At 40.5% G+C, this 22,575-nt stretch overlaps 1 protein-coding gene and 1 pseudogene across 9 annotated transcripts in view; both read right to left on the reverse strand.

Moving 5' to 3' along the window:
• Positions 1–8,902: 8,902 nt before the first annotated feature.
• The window catches only part of Arel1 (apoptosis resistant E3 ubiquitin protein ligase 1), a 47,555-nt gene continuing 33,882 nt past the window's right edge, over positions 8,903–22,575 (reverse strand). For 8 of the 9 annotated variants that reach the window (XM_048798996.1, XM_015493962.2, XM_015493973.2 and 5 more), the window contains 11 exons: positions 22,399–22,540; positions 22,156–22,277; positions 20,055–20,130; positions 19,451–19,560; positions 17,810–17,989; positions 17,506–17,631; positions 14,727–14,856; positions 14,587–14,645; positions 12,192–12,281; positions 11,596–11,771; positions 8,903–11,490 (listed from right to left, as the gene is read on the reverse strand). In XM_048798996.1, the coding sequence (XP_048654953.1) occupies positions 11,388–11,490; positions 11,596–11,771; positions 12,192–12,281; positions 14,587–14,645; positions 14,727–14,856; positions 17,506–17,631; positions 17,810–17,989; positions 19,451–19,560; positions 20,055–20,130; positions 22,156–22,277; positions 22,399–22,540 (1,314 nt within the window). In that variant the 3' untranslated portion in view covers positions 8,903–11,387. The remainder of the gene's footprint in view (positions 11,491–11,595; positions 11,772–12,191; positions 12,282–14,586; positions 14,646–14,726; positions 14,857–17,505; positions 17,632–17,809; positions 17,990–19,450; positions 19,561–20,054; positions 20,131–22,155; positions 22,278–22,398; positions 22,541–22,575) is intronic. The other variant, XR_001504358.2, reaches the window with a different exon arrangement.
• Positions 20,195–22,144, reverse strand: LOC107149223 (annotated as a pseudogene).

Here is a 22,575-nt window from a genome sequence, read left to right on the forward strand (position 1 = left end):
TATATATTTTCTTTTTAAGAAAAAAAAAAAAAAAACTACATTTACTGACACCCTGTTCTTGGGTGCCTGGTCCTATCAGGTAGGCCTCCTAAGACTCCTTGCCAGCATCTCTCTCTGAGAAGGGCTGCTCCCACACTCAGTGAACTCTGGAGACAACAGCTGGAAGAGGCCTGTAGCCTGTCACTACCCATACGGTTTCTTCTCTGCCTGCCAGGGTGAGCTGGTATGTCACGAAGGCTCCCATATTTCCAGCCAAGTGATGGGATTGGCTCCCACCCTTCAGCTTTGAAGTAGCGCTCCCAACAACCCACGGGCTTGGTCAGACTTTGCTCTTTAGTTCTTCCATTTCCCACCAGGGACCTGGAGCTGGGTAATGACCTAAGGAGCCTCCCTGGTTTGTTGGGAGTTGGGACACGAAGGAGAACCTCCTGACCTGGAGGCGGGGAGCTGGAAAGCACTAGCTCTGCTCTGAATGGGCAGCAGAAACCTTAAAAGGCACAGAATGCCCCGGACAAGTTGAAGTGCCTACCAGACTGATTTCCTGGACCAGAAGTCAGAGGTCTGCACCCCGTCTGTCTCCCAGTTTAGAGGGATGAATGGAACATTGGCAGCTCTTACAAGAGTTCCCTGAACTTAACTGTGTGGTCCTCAAATCTCCTCCTTTGAGCTCGTGTCAAAGGAGGTGCTGGAGCCAACCTGACACCTAGATTCATCCACTGGACACGTAACCTTGGGCAAATTAGTTCTTTGTGCCTCAGTCTCCTTATCTGTAATATGGGAATACTGACTGACTTTAGCTTATAGATTGATGTGAAGATGAAATAACTTAGGCCACATGCTTAGAATAAATAGGGCCTTGCTAAGCCATGTATTAGATGTCAGCTCTTGTTGTTATTGCAAAATTTCTGAGATTACTCATTTAGGCTCACCAGTGTTTTCCTTTGGGTTGTTTTCTGTTACTTAAACTGGATTGAATTTCAGGACAAGTGCTGGAAAAACTTCTCATGAGACCTGGGAGGGTACTACTACTAACTGCCAGCACTTCTTGCTGCTTCCTTCCCAGCCACCCTGTTGGAGGCTGGTTTCACTGCCCAGGCTGTATCTGCTGCAGTTCATGTGCAGCTGCTAACTGGGAAGAGGTGTTTAATATTTCATTAGCACCTCCACTGCTTCTTATGAGGCTGATCACTTCAGCTTTCCCTCTGGACTCTGAGCTGCCTTGGAAAAGTAGTTCCTGTGATGGCCCAGAGACTTCCCCAGCTGGTCCCAATCCCTGTCAGATCTCTCCCTTTTTACCCAGGAAGTGAAACAACTTGCTGGCTAGATTTTGGTGATATATATGTGTGTATTTTTTAAAATAGGCCAGATCCTTACTCTTCTGAGCATCTAAAACCAAACCTTCATACAACTTCTCCAGAGCCGCTGCCTCTTCTCCCCACCCCGCACCTGCAGAACTGCCCTCATGCTTGCCACCCATGCTCTGTAAGGAATTAGGCTTGGGAAGGCAAGAACCCAAATTTGAAGCAGATGTTTGGGATGATGAGTGAGGCTGGGGTGGAGACAATAGGAAGGATGTGGACCCTGCTAGAACTGCTCGTTGGTCTGACCTATTGCCAAGGCTGAGAAAAATAGAGTGAGTGTTCCTGGTTAAATACCCAGCTATTCCTCTTGCCAGACTTTCCTGGGCCTCAGTCCTCAGAGACTGGCTCTGCTTCCAAAATTCTCCACATCTTTGTGCCAACCCCTATCTTGGCCCACTTTTCCTGCTGCATAGAGCCCCTAAGCCCAGTCTTACCCCTGAAAGTCAGGACTGGAGTTCTGCTTTTTTTTCCTCTCCATAGCTAATCCACAGTAATGTTTTTCAAGCCAAAACTCAAGATATGGTCTGACAAAAGAGATTTGCGCTGATTCCGGGTGTGAGAGACTGTCTGGAAGACACAGCATGGATGCCAATAGTATTTTCAAGGTTTTGGGGATATAATAGGTCAGAGTTGAAATCAAAGCCATTGTGGAATCTGCAGATGGATGGCCACTGAGCACCCCCACTCTGGACATCTCCAGAGCTGTACACGTGAACCTGACGGGATCTGACACATCTGTCTACCTTGAGTAGGACATCAAGTCCAGAGAGAAATACTCAAGTTTAATTTCATTACTTTGACTTTCTGAGGAGACAGAAGTTGACATTATGATGAAAGGTTTCACAGGAAAATCCCTTTGGGAAAGGAAGCCTACAGAAAGCCGGTTTTACTGAGGCATGGACCTGACTGACAGAAGGCCAATCCAGCCACAATCCAGCTCAGTTTAAAGAACCAACTGTCAGGGCTGGGGATGTGGCTCAAGCGGTAGCGCGCTCGCCTGGCATGTGTGCGGCCCGGGTTCGATCCTCAGCACCACATACAAAGATGTTGTGTCTGCCGAAAAACTAAAAAGTAAATATTAAAATCCTCCCCCCTCTTTAAAAAAAAAAAAAAAGAACCAACTGTCAGGACTGCTCAAACCTATGAGAGAACAGGCATCAACTGCAGCACATGGCAGAATGATAACCAGGGACTCTGGCTACCTGAGTTTGGCCAATGTGAAGGAAACTGGAATGAAGCCGAGTATTTCTACCCACAGTGGTTACAAACCAACATCAGAGCTGTTCAGAGACTTGATTTGTCTCTTCATGTCTTTGCATTCATTGGAAATGGCATTACTTTTTGTCTTTTCTCTGCCATCCTGATTATCCTGACATAGTACAGACCCTTCTGATTGTTGTTAAGATGCCTCCCTCTCCCCATCCACTCTAGATTTTAATTTCATTAAGTGAGCTGCAGGCAAGTGGCCAGTTCCCCACTGCCAAAGTCAACACCTCAGGTTTGGGAGAGCAGGTTAAGGAGAGTGTGGCCCTAAGATCACTGAGTTCCCTTTATTTGGCCCATCCCAGCGCTGGCTTGGGTGACAGCCTATTGATGGCGCAATGAGGACTTGCTCCTTGGATCTCTGTTTGGAATCCATCTTTATCAGGGTTTGTTCTTCTCTGTAAGTCAACAGGGAGAGTAATGTCCCTTCTTTTGTGAAAGGAGCTAAACAAATTTTACTTGCAGCTATTACTCTGTAATACAGGATTTCCCAAATGCATAAATAGAATGTTCCCCACCTTAAAGTAAACAGGAACGGGCTGGGGTTATGACTCAGCGGTTGAGCGCTCATCTAGCACGTGCGAGACGCTAGGTTTGATCCTCAACACCACATAAAAATGAATAAAATAAAGGTATTGTATCCAACTACAACTAAAAAATATATTAAAAATAAAACAAAACAGGAATAAGAGAAACTACAGGGGGAGGGTGGTGATGAGCTCAAAACCCCAAATCTCAGGGAAATGGAGTTTATGTGTCTACCTCCCCACACAAAACTCTGAGGTGCTCAGAAACAAGGATCACTTTTTATCTTATGTTTCCTTCGTTCCCTACCCAGTGTTCCATACACAGGAAATGTCTGGAAAGATGCACAGAATTAAAGGAAAAAGAGAAGCCAGAGACGGAACAGAGACACTAGATTTAGGGGATAGGGGGTTCACTTATAGGAAATGAAATGAAAACTTGGATTAGACTTAGGACTAATCAAGTTTTCATTTAGAGAAGACTTAGCACAAAATGATGACACACACATAATCTTCCTCTTACACAATAACACAACTATTTGTTTTCAACACAGAAGTCTTCAAACTGGCTTGCATATATCCCTGGCTGCTAATGGGCAAACAGAGGAATGTCTTGGCATCTCCTCTGAGTGGGGGTTCTGGAGAGAGAGGAAACATAGTTGGTCAGACAGATTCCTTCATGTGCAAATCCTTACTACAGGTGAAGTGGGGGTTGGAGAAGCAGTGACTTCCTCTTAGAGATGTAGAGAAACCCTTCACCCTAAGATATTATGCTTGTAGTTTCAATAGAATCAGTCTTGTTTTGGGTATCTCCTTTAGCTCTGGCAATCTTGGAAATGTTTACTTCCTCAGAGATGCCCATCAGGAATTTGGCCTTTGTCAAAAGATGCTGTTCTGTGTTTCATATAAAGAAAGATGGGGACAAAAGACATATTCAAATGAGTCTTTCTCTGCAGACTTAGTTACATGAGATAAACATCAGGGTATTGTGTTAGTATGTCTGACCTCATTCTAATTATCCCATTTGCATGCAACATATGGATTTTCCACCGAAGTAAAAAAATTAAAATTTCAGGATCTTTTCCCCATTATATCCTCAAGAATGTCTTGTATTCTTTATGCAGGGTTCATTTAAAATTGGAAGTTTCTTCATTCAAGTTATTAACTAGTATTCTATGAAACTTTCTTCATGCAAGGTTTTAAAGTTACTACTAATAGCTGCACCTCTTAAAAGCTATCTGAGGCCTTCTCCTCATCAATCCCAAATCCCCAAGTGACTGAGAAGTAAACCAAGGTATAAAGTGTTCATCTGTCACATTCAGCATCAAGGGAATGTGAGGCAGAGGCAGCAAGCTCTGGTGGCCCAGTGCCTGGGTTCTTTTGTAGTCTAAACTAATCCACTAGAGACAAACCAGAAATGTAGAGTTTGAGTTTGACATGAAACAGACCTATGCCCAAATACACTCTACCACTGAGTAGTTAAAGATGCCTTGGCAGTTTTTTATCCTCTCTGTGCCTCAACTGTCTTGTGTAAAATGGAGAAGATCTACCTTGCAAGGTCATTGTGACTATTAGACAATACATATTAAAGTTCCTGATATACAGGAGAGCTAATTAACAACAAAAAGGTAACTATTACCATAATTCAGTACTCAGGCAAGTTAAGGAAAGTCAAGGGTTACTGAAATACCTCCCCCAATTATTTGGTCAGATGTCTGACACTGTGCAGGATTCATCAGTTCGCTTGCTCCACTAGGGTCCCCAAGTTGCCTACCACATGACAGGTTTTGAGATGCAGTCTCAAACACCTCCTCTGGCCTTTAGAGAGTAACAAGGAAGGAGACAAGGCCTCTTATGATTTGGGTCTTCTTCATAGATGTTTGGGCTAGGTCTCTTGAATACCTATTCTCTTTGGCCTGTCACCACCCTCTTGACTCCCATACCAGTCATTCACACTAAGCACCTTAAACTGCCCGTAGATTCACATAAACTCCTGCTGTGGAAATTATACTAGAGTTCTGAGCCATGGAATCATAAAGACTATATATAGAAAGTTTTTTTTCATAGAGCTCCATACTATTAGTTTTCATATTTAGTTAATAGTATCATTTTATAGGTCAGAAACTGATATGAAAAGAAGGTTGCCTTGATGGGGGTAGGAAAGATGGTAGACCGAGATGGATATCATTTCCCTAGGTACATGTATGAAGACACGAATGGTGTGACTCTACTTTGCGTACAGAGAAATGAAAAATTGTACTCCATTTGTGTACTATTAACTGAAATGCATTCTGCTGTCATATATAACAAATTAGAACAAATAAATAAACAAATTTTAAAAAGAAATAAAGGTTTGCCTTGGCCAAGATTGAACTTTTGAGTTAAAAATATAAATCCAGATGTAGTGGTGCAAACCTGTAATCCTAGAGACCTGAGACGCTGAGGTAGGAGGATCACAAGTTTAAAGCCAGTCTCAGCAATTGAGACCCTGTTTCCAAAAAAAAAAAAAAAAAAAAAGAGGCTGGGGTAAAAAGCACCCCTGAATTCTAGCCCCAGTACAAATCAATCAGTCAGTCAGTCCATGACTTTCTATTCTGTGAAGGTCCCATTCTGCACTTGATGCAAAAGTATCCAAAGGTATCTTCTTTGAGGAAAAATCAAATGACACAAGATGCCTGCGCTACAGGGGTGCTAGAGGCTCAGGGGCCCTAGTGTCAGAAATAGGACATAAAGTTTATATCTCTAACTCCTTGTGTAATCCAAGGTGGACTTCTTTCTAGCGATCCCTAAGAGATGAAGTTGCAGACCTTGCTCACTCAGAAATTTGCCTGGTTTGTCAGCCAAACCTGGTCTAAGGCACTCATGGCCATCAAAGACTACAGAGGCCATAGTGGCCTACTTATTGGATGCTCCAAGGAAGTGGCAGCCACACACAGACTCATCCTAGATAAATTTTCATTTCCCTAAAGAAAGGCTACAAGAGGAATCAAATGATTAGATATGCTGGGTACCATGACACACACCTGTAATCCCAGAGACCTGGGTGGCTGAGGCAAGAGGATCTTAAGTTTGAGGGCAGCCTTAGCAACTCAGCAAGGCCCTGTCTCAAAAAAAAAAAAGGGGGGGGCCAAGGTAAAGCATCCCTGGGTTCAATCCCTAGTAGCGGGAAAGAAAAATGGATGCTCTGGTTCCGAACCTTCCCTCAGAGGTACCAATATTTAAAAAGCTGCTGCAGTTGGCTGGTATAAACAAGCCAAAGCTACACCGACAAAATAGCGGCTCAAGCCACCTCTGACATGGTATCAAAAAACCTACAACTATCATCTCTTGATTTCTCAAAGAAACTGTGTCTTCCACATCTTACCAGGGACTCAGATCATCTTTAGAGGCCATATCCGAGTTTACTATGGAGAAATGGGTCCCTGCTATAACTACAAAATAATCATATTTATATAAGCAAAATTAAATTAAACTTGGATGGGGTGTGTGTGTGTGATACTCCTAAAAAAGCATATGCCCGCTCTAGGCAGCATCACTTAGACAAGGTCATCAGAACCCTCCTACCTCCACAGATCTCTACATTATCTCCTTGAATTCTAAACAGAAGCTAAAAAGCAAAACCAAAAACTAAGCTCTTCAATAACTTTGGTTTGCTTTTCTGACATGTGCACAATATTTAGTAGTGAGTCAGAAATACTAGCCCATTCCATAATTATTTGGACAAGTTAGTGCTGAGTAATTTTCAATACTATTACACCTCAATGATGACACTCAAGGATGTCCTACTAACCACCAGAATCACTATCATGTTAGACCAGTCCACAAAACCTATTGGGGGGTGGCATAAATACAAAGGAGTATCTGAAGAAAAATTTTTACAAAGAACTGGTAGTCTTAGAATATGATTAACCTGGTTCAATCTCAGGAATCTGGACTAGATTCTCATGGGGCAAAGATGGCCTTCTAAAACCAATAGTAAGGGGCTGGGGATATAGCTCAGTTGGTAGAGTGCCTGCCTCACTGCACAAGGCCCTGGGTTCAGTCCCCAACACCATTAAAAAAAAAAAAAAAAAGGGTAAAACCAATTTTAAGGTTTAATTATTATTGAGAAATTGGCCTTGGTTAGTATCTCATCAAGAGACTTAATTGGCTCTTTTTCCCCTCACCCTATGACTTTTGGGACAGGCTATTAAAAGGGCACTGGTGAAATAATTTTCATGTAAGTCAGGATAATCACTCCTTCTAGAGGGTCAGGATGAGACTATGCTCTGTAATACTGCAATGTTTCTTCTTGACCTAGATGGTAGTTACATTTTATAATTACTTTAAATTGCATATGCTTAGCTAGGCGCAGTAGTGCGCCTTGTAGTCCCAGTGACTCAGAAGCCTGAGGTAGGAGGATCACAAGTTCAAGATCAGCCTAAGCAAATTAGCAAGGCCCTAAGCAACTTAGTGAGACCCCATCTTAAAATAAAAAATAAGGGCTGGAAATATGGCTCAGTAGTAATGAGTTCCAGCTCAAAAGTTTTAAAAATTATTCATTTTTTAATAAATGTATTACCAGATAACTGGAACTGGTCTATTATGCTCACGGATCTCAATGAAACCAAAGTAGAGGTAAGAAGTTTTTGGGTTCAAGCCACCTGCTAGAGAGCCTCTACTGGTGCTAAGAAGTGTGGCTAGACAGAGGCCCAAGAGCGCAATCTGCAATGGCTCAGAGGCGATGCTGTACAAGAAGCTAAGGCTGGTATTTATTGGGTTGATTCAAGAACAATCCAAACCTCAAATCTTAAGAATGACTCCATGATAGGCTGAAATCACTCAGACACGAACCTTCACAGTGACCTATTCAAAGCCAGAAAAGCAGTAAGTGTAAAAGATGTAGGACTATAAATAACTGAAAAATATAAAGTTAGGATAAAACTTTGTCTTTCAAGATAAATCATTCAAGGAGCTCAATGAGGTGGAAGAATGCACTCAAATGGATTAGATTTCAAGCTAAGATTCCAATTCACAGATCTGGGGGGTGAAAACAACAATCTGTACTCCAAAGGGGGGAAACAAAAATTCTAAAAGGGATTGTTTTGATTTCCAGATTGGGAATGTACAAGATTACTACCCCAAGAAAACTGGGTTCCTAAATTTTTCTTTCTAGGCTCAAATCAGAGGTCTGGTTTTATCTCTTCCAAGCTTACTTTGGTTGGAGAACTAGTATCACTTGTTACTCACAAATTTTTAGGAGCAATAGTCTTGTTTTCTAAACCCAAATCCCTTGTGGGAAGGTAACAGGGATAGTGGAAAATAAATGTTGATATGAAAATCAGCCTGGGAATATAGCTCAGTTGGTAGAGTGCTTGCCTTGAATGCACAAGGCTCTGGGTTTGATCCCCAGCACCACCAAAAAAAAAAAAAAATCAGAAAGCTATAACAACAAATTCATGTTTGGAGATTGATAACAGACATCCACTGCTTCTGCAGAACTGGATTCTTCAGCTGCTGACTACAAATACTTGTCCCACTGGATGGCAGTATGAGAGAATAAGCAGGGTGGCCCTGCCTGGCCCTATGGACAGATACCAGGGAAGGGTGAAAGCACAAGCTGCAAGACGGGCCAGGGTTCTAGGTGCACATCCTACCCCGAGCCTACTGCTTCCTGCTTTCAGGGAAATGCAAAATCATGTGTAAATGTTTTTCCTTCTCCATCTTCTAGTTTAATCCCTTAATCTCCACCAAAAGTAGTCACTTGCTCCTTCGTTCTTCTTTTAGACATTTATTTAATGTACAAAATATTTACATCACTACCAGCAAATGTCTGGCCCTTTCACCTGGCCTGACAAATGGGCAGCAAGGATTGGTCTCTGTTAAATTTCTGAAACCATGTGGACACTCCCTGTGCTCACTTGAGGCCTGGTCTCCTTCAAGGACACTAAAAGGCCAGAGGGGTAGCTGGCCTCAAGCAGCTAGGCTACCAGGGCATAAACAAAAGAAATGATCAAAATAAGAAACATGAATAGAAAATTGCCCCCCAAATAACACACTATTACTTCTCTCCAGCATATTGTACCTTTCCCCCGATATTGGCTAGTATCAAAGCAGGATTAGGAAAAAAAAAAAAAAAAAAAAGCAAAAGTGCTTTTAAACGTAATTAGAAGGGGAAGTAGGGGAGGATAATATTGGAGGAATAGAAAACCACAACAGTACCAAAGGATTTTATGAAACAAAGACTCTGGTACCTATGAACCACCACAGGGGATGTAGCAGCCCAAGTTGGACTGCAATGGTGCTTGGGATATTCTGAAAAAGTGCTATGACTAGAGCTTAAAACAACAGATCTAGCCAAGAAAATTAACTCAATCCCCAGAATCAGTTTCTGGAGGGCTGCTGGAGGGGAGAATGAAGAATCCAGAAGAGGAAAACTGCCCAAAGCAGCAAAAGTCCACGTGCCTCAGCTGGAAACCCCCATTTGGGCCCAAGGGTGACAGGGTGATGACTAAACTTTCCTGAACATATCCCATGGGAAAAGTATGGATGAGCAGCAGCACCTTGTCCTGGTCCCTGAGGAGAGCAGTGACCATGTGGCATGGAGAATCTTGGGGTGACGAGGTCCTGATGCCATATCCTGGACCCCAAGGATGAGTGAGGTCAGCACCCATGCCAAGAAAGGACAAATGATGCCTGCAGAGGAGTGAGGTCAGGCGGGAACTGCAGCAGCTCAGGAGGGCTTGTTCCTCATCCCTGGGAACAGGAGGGCTCAGACGGTTTCTAGGAGGCCAAGGCATTGCCACAAGTCCTGCCTTGTCTCAGGAGTCTGTGTACTTGCTGGTTTTGGCAATAAAGATGGCTTGTAATATTCTGAGGTGAGTGCCCCCATCAGGAATGGTAGCTTGAAGCAAAGCCTTCTTAAAAACTGAAATTTGGGAAGTTGATGTGATTTTGAGCCTTAAAATTGTTTGCATTCAAACAGTAATGAAAATGGATGTTGTCATCTTCCAAGAGACAGTGGCAGGTTCTCTTCAATCATCACTCAACAGTAGTATAGAACTTCCTCCCTCCTTGGTTCCCCTTCCTGGTAACTGATGGAGTGAAGGGTAGGACCTGGGATGGTGTATACTAGGTGTTTACTGTCTCATGTCCTCCAGATCTGTCCCCAGTAGCCTGACCCCAGCAATCTGTGATCATTGTTCCCTTGTCTCAGTGCTGTCAGAGAACATCAAGCAGAGAGAATGAGAGATTGCTGGCATATATTCTTACTATCCTTGTTGTTTGCTACCAAATCTTCTTCAGCAGAACATTAAAGACTCCCCACCTCTTTAACATAGCATGTAACTTAGAAGTCAGGAGGTAGGCCTAGTCATATCTCAGTGCAAAGAACAAACTAAGGGAAAGGCATCAGTAGTCTTTAAGCCAACATGCACCTAGATATGTCCCTCACCATAAGGGAGAATCACACCATGCACTGGAGGCTAAGCCCAGCTATCCTTCACATTCTTCGGTCTGACTGCATGTTTCACTGGCTCAAATTCAGGAAAAAGCTTACAGAATTCTTTGTAGATTACTGATCACTTCTAAAATTGCCTGCAGGGAAAGTGCCTTTTTCAGTTCTGACATCAAAAAAAAAAAAAAAAATCATTCTTTTTCCGCTATCAGTCCTCAGCAGAGGTAATCTGGTGCCTTGGCCTATGCCTGCCAATGTGCAGGAGGACAAAATTAAGGAACCTAAGGATTGTGGGCCACATTCTATCTGTGCTTGTCCTGGCTGTTGGCAAGCAGAGGATCATCCCACCCAGGAGAAGGACTCCTGTATCAGTCTGGTCCAGTAGTGAGGGTCAAAGAGGGCACCTCACAGGAGCATCAGCCAAGAAGCTGGAGCGAGACAAGACTTAAGGCTCTCCACACACCAGTTTCCCAACAAAGCTGAGCCTGTGTGTTATCTCCCTCAGCCACTGAGGCAAATACAGCTACTGAGGTCTTCAAAGGACCAAACAAGAAGCAGCAGCATGGTCCTCTTCTCGTGACTTACCAGAGAGCTCAGATTAGGTACCGTGTCAAAGTGGCCTATGGTAGATATGGGCAGGGAAGGGGGAGAACAAGGCTTGTGGTAACAAAATACTCCAGACACAGGGAAGCATGCGGCATCTTCTGGTTGATGGTTATGTGTGTTAGGATCAGCAGTTATGTCTGTAACATGTGCTCAAATGCTCCATAGAGCATGGGAGCCAAGTAGATTGCAGGAGAGTGGTCAGAGCATGCCAAAGCCTTCACAACCCTCGCTGATGGCCAGTTGCAGCATCTTGTGCACCTCTTCATACGAGTCATATGTAGGGAGGCACAGCTGGTTAAAACTGGAAAGGCAAGAGAAGTGATGACTCACACAACCAAAAACACCGGCAAGGACTGGAAAGATAAATCCCAACCAGGGCCGTACACAGGGCAAGTCAGATACCTACCATGTGTGTGCAGTAGGTAGCGTGCTGTGGGTTGGAGCAGCAATAATCTGAAATGAGGGACAGAGGGCAGCAAAGCCTCCAGGTGGTAGCTGAGAAGAGCCTGTGGTGAACTGAAGTAGTCGAGCCAACTCCTCCTGGGTCAGACTGGAAACCACAGTCCAAAACCACTTCATGACCTGGCAGGGAGAGTACAAGACTGGAATAACATATGGTACACAGTCTAAGATTTGATATTTGGGGAAAGGAAAAGATAACCCTGAAGTAGGGTTGTGTCTGAGTTTACAGTTCTACAAGGAAACTGGTAGGAGATGCCAGAGTTGGCAACCTCTGTAGGAACATTGTAAAATGATCAGGAAGGTAATCACTGATTGCTTGGTTCTACTCCTTTGCATTTCCAAATTACTGCTTAAGTGGCAGTCAGCATTCCAGTCCTTAAAAACCAGGGCTCCTTTCTGCCTGGACATCTAACTGTCTGTCCTATATATCATTTCTTCCCAGTCAACATGTCTAACACTTTAACTCTTCTACTTCTTTCTTCTAAAATTTCTTCCTTACAGCATGGCACAAATCCAACTGAAGGAGTTTGGCCCACTTACCTTTTCTCTGAAATGCCATGAACCACCAACAACTACTGCATGGGCTTTGAAGTCAGAAACACTGATGTCTCCGGTCCCACACATCAGCAGCTACAGAAAGATGATAGGGTGTTAAGAAGGACAAAGGCCCACTACACAGTCAAAATTATGTATTAACACACAAATACTGGATTAAAAAAACACCAGGAGAAAGACAGAGGTGAGATCACAATGCCAGAATACTGTTTGTGATCTTACTCCAGAACTACTGAATGAGAATCTCTAAACTATGCACTTACATAATTTGACATAGTCTGCCCTGGACTTAGCCTAGGAATATAAGAGAGTAAAAGCAAGTCCTTCCCCTTTGATGAAGATCACTAGCCCCCTTTATCAATCTATCAAATGGTCTTTCCTTTTTCTCAGGATTTAGCCTCCATTTTTTAATTTGTTTTGGTTTCTGATGGTACTAGGGATTGAACCCAGGGAATCTCCACTACTAAGCTACATTCCCAGCTCCCTGCTTTTTTTTTTTTTTTTTTTTTTCCAATTTTAACTTTGAGACAAGATCTTGTTGCCCATACTGGTTTCACACTTGTGTTCCTGCAGTCTCAGTCTCTTGAGTCACTGGGATTATAGGCATGTAGCACTGTACTTGGCTCCATCCTTTTGTGGCCTGAACTCTTACTACATTCCCTTAGGTCCTGCTTCTGCTTGATCATATAAATTTAAAAGTATGCCAAAAAATGAGAACATTAATGACATCAGAACCCTAAACATCTTGTTGATATCCTAATTTGGTACAGGATCCAGCAAGTTACTTAGCAGACTATGAGTATTCATCCAACATCTATAAAGAATGATACATCCAGGGCTGGGGATGTGGCTCAAGTGGTAGCACGCTCGTCTGGCATGCGTGCGGCCCGGGTTCGATCCTCAGCACCACATACCAACAAAGATGTTGTGTCTGCCAATAACTAAAAAAATAAATAAATAAATATGTTTAAAAAAAAAAAAAAAAAAAAAAAAAAAAGAATGATACATCCTAATCATGAGGCAAAAAAGCCCAAGGAGCCCTGGCTCCTTCAAAAAGAACCTATTAAATAAACGAGTGGCTAAGAGTAGGAAGAGACCATGTCCTTCCTTTCTACTCACTTTTACACGCTGTTACAAGAGCTTTGCTTCATGATAAAACAAAATATACTGGGAGCTATTCCTCAACACCAAAATAACAAGATACTCAAGAATGCAGACAATGATTTATCTGCAATATGTTTACTTAAGCACTAGGTACACTGGAGAAAAACCGGTAACAACCTAAATAAACACTAATAGGAAATGGTTGAATATTTTCTAATAGATCAAAATAGTGGAATTTAATGTAGTGATTTTAAAAAAATGTGCTTTCAAAAGCACATTTGTCCATCTGGAATATAACTTAAGATACAGTAGTACAAGAAAACCCACAATACAATATGCTCTTTTCTTTTTTACAACATAAAGTGTGTGTAATATGTGTTTATGTGTATACATAAATAAAAGCTAAAAGAAAACATTAAAATAAAGCCCTTAAAGTGGTCGGGGAAAAAAAAAAAGATACTGTGTCCAACTACAACTAAAAAATAAATATCTAAAAAAAAAATAAATAAATAAATAAAAGAACTTCCTCCCTATAAGAACAGTTTGTAGAAATATACTCCTCATAAAAGCTATGGAAAGTTAAAACCAAAAATTTGCACTCAATGTGTCATCTGTGAGCAGCAAATAAAGACAAACTGATTTGGGGAGCATACCTGATATGGGCTTTAATTTGGCTAATTGTAAAAATGGTATTTACTATCTTATATCCATATTTTCTTGCTATAGAATTTGATATAAGAATATATTTTCTATTATATGTAAAAATAAATACAATGTTCTGGTACAGATCTTTGAAATACAACCATATTTCTGGTTTGCCTTCTTCACTAGAATATAGCCGTAGGGGGACTGGGACTTTATCTCACATTGATTGCTATCTCCCCAGTACTCAAAATACATGGCATAGAGGAAGTACTCAATAAATACCTAACAAATACATTCTATTATCCCTTAAATGTCCCTGAAAAATTTTATGAAGACTTTATATGACACTAACATTCTTATTATTCAATTATTCAAATTAACCAATATCAATATTTGATAAATAAATATTAATCATTACTCTTCAAAAATAATTAACTATTTACTGCTTTCTGATTTTCACATTTAGATTTTTAAAAAGTTGGAGAAGGGGTCAATGAATGGAAAAGTGATAAAAGTGTGCTCAACTCTTGTATATAAGGGCTTCCTTGCTGTACCTCATAACAGGAGGTGCCGCACACTGGTTCCTATAGGCATGCTCTCTGTAACAGGGGTTTGAATTATAAGCACTTACCTCGAGCTCATTCTCATCAAAAATGGCCAACAGGTTCTCAGGTACTAACTCATTCAAGCCTGAAACAAATATGCCAAGTTAAAGCCACACCAAGGATACAGACATTTTAAACTCAAGGCCAACAGGAAATAGGAGCCCACCTTTTAGGAAATGTTCCACCTCCTCTTTCACTTGACTGGCCAGTCGATATTGGGCCAGCAAGTTTAAATAGAAGATTTTATTTGCATTGGTGACTGGGGTTTGAGCTCCACCTGTCATGAGTTCTACAACCTGAAATAGGAAGCAAAAGATAAGGAGAGGCTGTGGATGTTAGATTACAAGGTGCTATGTGCCTGGTATGTTTCACACACATAAAACCCTTGAACTCTATCAGCACCAACTACAAGCTTCCACTGTGCTTTCAGCTTTTTAACACACTTGCTTTCACTTCACATGACTAAGCTTCAAGGCTTCTACTACTGCTGCCATATTCTACCAACTACTATTTCTGAAGTGGGTGTGTGGGTGAGGTCTTCTCTGACCCAGTCAGGTAGTGGTCATGCAACAGGAAGATATTAAGGTTTCTTATTACTAAATTTTAATCTGTCATCCAAAATTAAACCACTACAGACCTCTTCTCAAATAAATCCTTTTATGTCTCAGAAATTTTAAGATGGGGATAGTTGATTCCACAAGTTCTCCAAAGTGAATTAGTGGAAAGTGCCACAGTTTGAACCTTAGAGATCCTGGATTCTAATCCCAGTCCTGATGATATCTTGCTACATAACTTCAGTCACTTAATTATTTGGACCCCTGTTTTCCTCATATGCAAAGAAAAAGTCAAATAAACTTAGATGATTCTCAAACAGAACTTGTATCCTTCAATAAACAACTCTAAAAGGCACTTAAAGAATCCTTGAGGCACAGTTTAAAATTACCACTCTGGAAAATTTGTATATTGTATATAGCATATACATACACATATATATATATATATATACACACACACACACACACACACACACACTCTATATGTGCTAATATATAGTATGTATGTGTATGTATATATATATATATACATATATATATATATATATTCATAGATAAATGAAAGCCTCAATTTAGTTATAACATCAGATTTTAAGATCCTGATGACATCATGCTGCCTCATATTTTTAAAGATGCTTTTTTAAAAAAATACCTTTATTTTATATATGTGTGAATGTACATACGTAGTACTGAGAAGCAAACCCAGTGCCTCACACACATGCTAGACAAGCGCTCTACTACTAAACCACAACTCCAGCCTGCTATCTCATTTAATGTAAACCTTAAATCTTAACCATTTATTTCTTAGGCTACTGGATAGAAGTGCTTATTCACAGAATAGAAATATCACAAAATAACAGAAACTCACACAAAATAATAGAAAAAAATTCTACATTTTCCTAGAAGTAGTATTGCTACATCATAAGGTATCAGAGTTTAGCTTATTAGATAATTTCAGTTTTTTAAAATGCCTGTGCCAATTTATATTCATATATAAGAGCTCCTGTTGCTTACATTCTCACCAATGCCTGGTATTATCTTTTTCATTGATTGTATAATATATGTAATTTGGTTTTGGTTTTTTAAAATATATATATATTTTTTTAGTTGCAGTTGGACACAATTCCCCTACTTTATTCATTTTTTTAATGTAGTGCTAAGGATTGAACCCAGTGCCTTGCATACGCCAGGGAAGTGCTCTACGACTGAGCCACAACCCCAGCCCCTATAATTTGGTTTTATCTATAATTTTCTGATTACCAGCAAAGTTTAATAAGTTTTTTTTTACATATTTATTTCTATTTGGACATCCTCTTTGAGAATTCATGTTATTTTACCCATTTTAAATGCAGCGTTTGTTCACGTTTTTCTGATTTTTTTAAAGTTTTAAAAATCAGTAAAATATATACTCCCATTTCAATTTTCCATCCTCATCATGATGTTACATTCTAAGAAATCTATCATGAACTGAAAGTTAAAAAAAAGAAAGAAAGAAATTTCTACATTTTTAATCCCTGATGTGTGTGGAGTAACATGCCTTTCCTACCATGCTGTCCCTTGGGCCTGAAGACGTTTTACTGACTCTAGTTTTCTTGTTATGCTGGCTCAGGAAGTCAGGCTCTGATCCCATATGTACAAAGGGTTATGTGTGTACAAAGCGTTACATTCCCACAATATTCAGAAAGGATATCTGACTATCAGTAGAGTGGTACCATTGGTCACAACTTTTTAAAATTATGAATCACTGTAACTTTAGCTTCATCACTTATCATTAAACCCACAATGTAAACAATGGCACATTTTCCTCAAAAATACCTCTGGCCAATAGTTTCCTTGTAAAAACTTTTCACAGAGGTGTTGTGTTAAAATAGGAATCATCTATATCACCACTGGTAAATGCTGATGAAGACAATATCCTTTCCAAATCTGCTTATGCGTGAGTCTTTCATTACCACTTAATTCTTTTTCGACTGGAAAGCAGGAACAAGTGGAATAGATAGGCATATCTGTTTCTTACTCCACTCAAATAGTTGAGATTGGGGCTGGGGATAAGCTCAGAGGTAAAGTGTGTTCTCAGCATGTGTGAGGCCCTGGGGTTCAAACGCCAGTACCCACCCACTCCCCAAAAAGGGCTGAGAGCATAAACTGTGGGGTGCAATGTTTGAAAGCTGCATCATCTGATGGAAACTGCTAGCCACATAAGAGTTATTTAAATTTAAATTCATTAAAATGAGAAATTCAGTTATGTGGTCACACTAGCCGTGCCGTGGGTATTTAATACACAATACAAATTTAGAACCTTCCCATTACTATAGAAAGTTGTATTAGACAGCACTGCTCTAGAGGGAGCTGGGGAACAGGGGACCCACAGGCTTTGGTCCTCTTTCTCACCTTGTCCAATTGACCTGACTTGTTATATTTTTCTTCTGCAAAAACCAGCTCCATTTCACTCATGTCATTGTTGAGGATGAAACAAACTTTTGATTTGTAGAATTCTGGGTCATCTGTTTCAAAGTACTGAGGAGACAGAAAGACACAGCCGAAAATAAACTCACTTTTGCCCAGAAATAAAATTTGTAATTGTTTGAAATCACTTATTCCTTGAACCTTAAAAATAATCAGCCCAGGCAAAGAGATCTCAGAATTTATGGACAGGCAGTCTTAGTAGAAAATGCATACCTAAGATGGTAATTACCTTGTAATGCATGCGTAGTCCTATGATTTGGGCCAGGAAAGAACGGGTAAAACGGGCTCGAACCAACTGCTTGTAGGCACCTCCTAGAGAGGATTCATACAGACACTTGCCCACCAGCCGCCCTGCAAACTCATACATCTTTAGGCGCAGGTGAGGTGGGCGATTAGGATTAGGATGAACCTGTCAAAGAAATAAAGTGAAAGGTCCTGGGCTATTTTTCCCCAAGCCTTGTTCTGGAGAGACCCTCCCTCCCCAACTCCATGTGTTATAGTTTGGATTTGGAATGTTCACCAAAGGCCTATATATTAAAGGACTGGTTCCCAGCCTTTGTGCTACTGGGAGGTAGTGGAACCTTTAATGGGGGGGACAAGTGAAAGGTTTTAAGTCAGTAAGGCATGCACTTGAAGGGTATTGTGGCAAACTGGTCTGTTGCTTATCTTGGTCATGACGTAATTGCTTTTGCCATGCACTGCCACCATGATGTGCTGCCTTAACATAGGTCCAAAAACAATGGGGCCAACAAAACATGGACTAAAACCTACATAACTGTGAGCCAAAATACATACTTTCTATTTACAAGGTGATTTTTTCAGGTATTTGTTATAGTAACAGGAAGCTGACTAACACACCATGCCAGGGGAGCAAGAATTCCAGTGTAAGGATCAAAGAGCTCAACTAATGATACTGGGCTTTTGGTAGCCACCACTGATTAATTTAAAGTGACTGAAGGATAAAAAATAAGGATGAGGGCTGGGGTTGTGGCTCAGTGGTAGAGCACTTGCCTAGCACATGTAAGGCACTGGGTTTGATTCTCACTCAGCACTATATATAAATGAATAAATAAAATAATGGTCCATTGACAAAAAAAAAAATTAAAAAATAATAAGGATTTTTACTAAACTAAAGAATCTTGTATTAAGTTTGTGGTCCCTGGCCGAGTATGGAAATTAATCAGAGGGTGATATGATGTCTTTTCACTGAACTAGAACTTCTTCCAGCCAAAATCTACATTTTACTCCTAACACTTCAACCTAGTCAAAAATATAGCCTAGAGGGGCTGGAGATGTGGCTCGAGCAGTGGCGCGCTCGCCTGGCATGCGTGCGGCCCGGGTTCGATTCTCAGCACCACATACAAACAAAGATGTTGTGTCCGCCGAAAACTAAAAAATAAATATTAAAAAAAAAAAAAATTCTCTCTCTCTCAAAAAAAAAACCCTTTAAGAAAAAAAAAATATATATATATATATATAGCCTAGAAATCAATTGCTTCAGGTATTCTTTTTAAAATATTTTTTTAGTTGTCAATGGGTCTTTATTCTATTTATTTATACGTGGTGCTGAATTGAACTCAGTGCCTTACACATGCTAGGCAAGTGCTCTACCACTGAGCTACAACCCCAGTCCCCACTTCAGGTATGTTTTGAGAAAGTGGCTTAAGTAATATTCAACTGTCTTCATTTTTTCTCATCTTATAAATGAAATAATGAAGGCAACTAGGAGGGAGGCAACCTGATTAGCTCATATTGTAAGTAGCAAAATTAAGAACAGGACACGGGTTGTCAGATTTTCAAAATTTCAAACCCTTGAGTATACATTACATGTTCCACTTTCCACCCACCCAGGGGAAAGTCACAGACTCACTAATCCTTGGTTGTTATCACTGAAACGGGTGAAGAGCTGATTGGTAGTATCAAACAATGCTTTGCAGATCAGTTCAAACCATTCCCGCCGAGGACCTCCCCAGTCCAGAGCTGAAAAGTATAATGAAAATTAATAAAAAGAGAAGCCTACCTCCCTCCTCTTATCATCTTTGTTCCTTTATTGGTGATTTTATGCTCTCCACATTCCCTCCATTCCATTACTTTACTGTATCTCCACTGCAAGTCACCTAAATGATAGATTTTTTTTTTTTTTTTAAATCCCATCGCTTTCTGTAGGATAAAAGTATTCTGGTCACTAAGCTACTGGAAACACAGAAGATCAGAGATCCTAGGAGATGGACATTTTTCCTGTTTCTGCAATGGTTACTTTGCCCTTTTAGTTCAAACTCTTAGAGCTCTTCTTCCAATCCCTATGTTTCTGCTGTACAAGCTCCACCATGCCATCTGGCCAGTGAACATGATCATTTTTTTTCCCCTTGACTCCTGGAAGCTAAGTTGTTTTGTTTGTATGTGTAGGGGGAGTAAGATAAAGCAGGGATTAGGGAGGAGAGTTTCAAAAGATGAAATGAAATCTCAAAACTGACCTTCTTCATCCTGGAAAACCACTTCGAAGTTCTTGCTCCAATCTGAGATGGAGAAATTTCGAGTGGCCTTCAAAGACTGAAAAGCAGTGACAGGAGGGAAACTGTGAGAATACTGGTTGGCAGCCTCAGATGCTAAAAACAAAAACACAAGAGTACTGCCACTGTCCATCAAAGTAACCACTATTATATAGAGGAGATTAGTAGAAATAAGCTTTTGTAACATCGTCTTACATTTAAAATGCACAGATCTCTAGAAGAAATTTAAGGTTTGTTTTTTTTAATAATTATTTTTTAGGTGTAGATGGACACAACACAGTGCCTTTTATTTTTATGTGGTACTGAGGATCGAACCCAGGTCCCGCCTGTGCTAGGCGAGCGCTCTACCACTGAGCCACAATCCCAGCCCCAGAAATTTAAGGTTTTAAAAAATACTTCTTTGTCTTTACACCATCATTTTGTTGGAACTGAAGTTGTTTTTAATAACCTTCATTTTATTTTTATTTTTTTTAAAATGAGGCAAAATATCATTTTCCAAAAGCATCAAGAAGTGAGTATATTTAACCATACTCAGCTCATAACAGAGTAAATGGATGAATAGAATAATTTGTGTTATAGCATGTTTACTGAACTGGCAATACATAAAGTTGGTCGAAGGAAGACAGAGGAACTTTGTTTTGTAAAAATGGAGGGGGATCATCTGGTATTTGTTCCCTGTCATATCTATGATTAGAAGTATACATGATAGGAATTCCAGGGATCTTCCAGATTCTTCATGTAAGGTCATGTTCAAATGTGGTCATGATGTAACACTTGTGCTGAGTTACTCTTTGTACTAAGTAGTCATCCCCATAGATTCCTTTGTGTGTGCATGGTAATTGTTCAAACCATGCATCCTTAGCCATCCTCAAAGCCACTTGGTAACTTCTGCCCCAATTTCTCAATTTCAGCCATTACACAGTTACATGAGAGATTCACTTGGTAGACAATTCATCATTGACTGCACTAAGTCCAGTTTGGTGTTAATGGAAAAGTTAATAAAGTTGGTAACAACCAGGATGTGATAAGGTGGGCCCAGCTGCATACTGTATTGGAAGAATAAGCAGGAAAGGTGTTGACTTCTCTTTCCTTCAATGCATTGAGAACTTCCTCTTGTTTCTTTTAAGTTTTTAATCTATTCTTTTCTTTAAGCCTCTCATCTCTGAGACTAAGCACTTGCTTCATGATTGCATACTTTCTTGCTTTCTTTCACCTTCCCATGTTTATGCCATACACCCCAACAATTCTGATTTTATTAATGAAAAAAACTCTTGCAACAACCAGAGAAATAGAAAGTTGTGCTCCATTTGTGTACAATGAATCAAAATGTATTCTGCTGTCATATATACCTAATTAGAATAAAAACATACATGAATTTTTAAAAAAGAAAAAACTCTTATAGGAAGAAAAAAATGACTCAAATCATTAAGCCATGAGCAAGAGAACCAACGAGTTTCAGTAAAGTACAATCTATTCACTAGATATCTTTATCCACAAGGCAAGGTTCAGGCAGTGAGCCATGCCACATGGAGAGTGTGGCTGAGAAAAGGGGTTTCCAGTCACACCTACCAGAGCCAAACACTACAAACACTTTCTGGACAGGAATTAAGCCTTCTCATTCCCGGGGAATGTTAGATCCATGCCAGTGTCTGCATGGTGGAGACAGACACACGTCAGGTGTTCCTTTTCCATCAGACCAGAGTGACAACAAAAATCACATCCTTGTAATCCAACAAGAACCTATTTTAAGGATTCAATAACAGGAACATCCTCTGTAACCACTTCACCTCCCTGCATAGGAGACTGTTCAGGAACTAGTTTACCTAACAGGCATGAAAGCCAATGTGTCACCTAGTCTCCCCTTGGTAAAATACCTCCAACAACTGCCCCAAAGTTAGCATAATCAAAGAGAAGAGCAAACAGTTTCTAATAGATATATTTTAAGAAAGAGAAATTTAGGCTTCATTAAAAAAAACCCAAAAACTGCAAGGTATAACCATATTATTAAAGAGGTTTTTAGTTGGAAAACTCTGGCATCTGTTGATGGAGATGAAATTTTACTCACCGATTCCAACAAGGTATGTCTGCTGACCTTCAGAGTGACTTTGGAATGTGGTCTTTTCATGTGTACCTGCCGAAGCTCTCGCTGGAAAAAGTTTACCTTGTCCTGAAAGGTTTCAGAGCCTCCTGAAGAACAGCAAGATCCATGATCAGAGCCTCATGAACAGGTATATGAACTTTATATCCTTGGGACTCAAAGGCAGCTGGCACTGCTACCTTCCCAGTTGAATCTCTATACCAATCTTACCAATGTTCTTATGCAAGGAGCGAATGAAAGTGGCTGCTAGAATGTTCCTTTCCTTACAGCTGAGCTCCACAGGAGGCTGAATACCATCATCCACGACCAGTGTGAGAAGCTTATGAACAGGGTCAGGGCCAAGGTAGGAAAACTAACAAAAAAAAAAAAAAAAAAAAAAAAAAAAAA

The sequence above is a fragment of the Marmota marmota genome, unplaced genomic scaffold, assembly GCF_001458135.2.
Source record: "Marmota marmota marmota unplaced genomic scaffold, marMar, whole genome shotgun sequence".
Classification (NCBI taxonomy): Eukaryota; Metazoa; Chordata; class Mammalia; order Rodentia; family Sciuridae; genus Marmota; species Marmota marmota.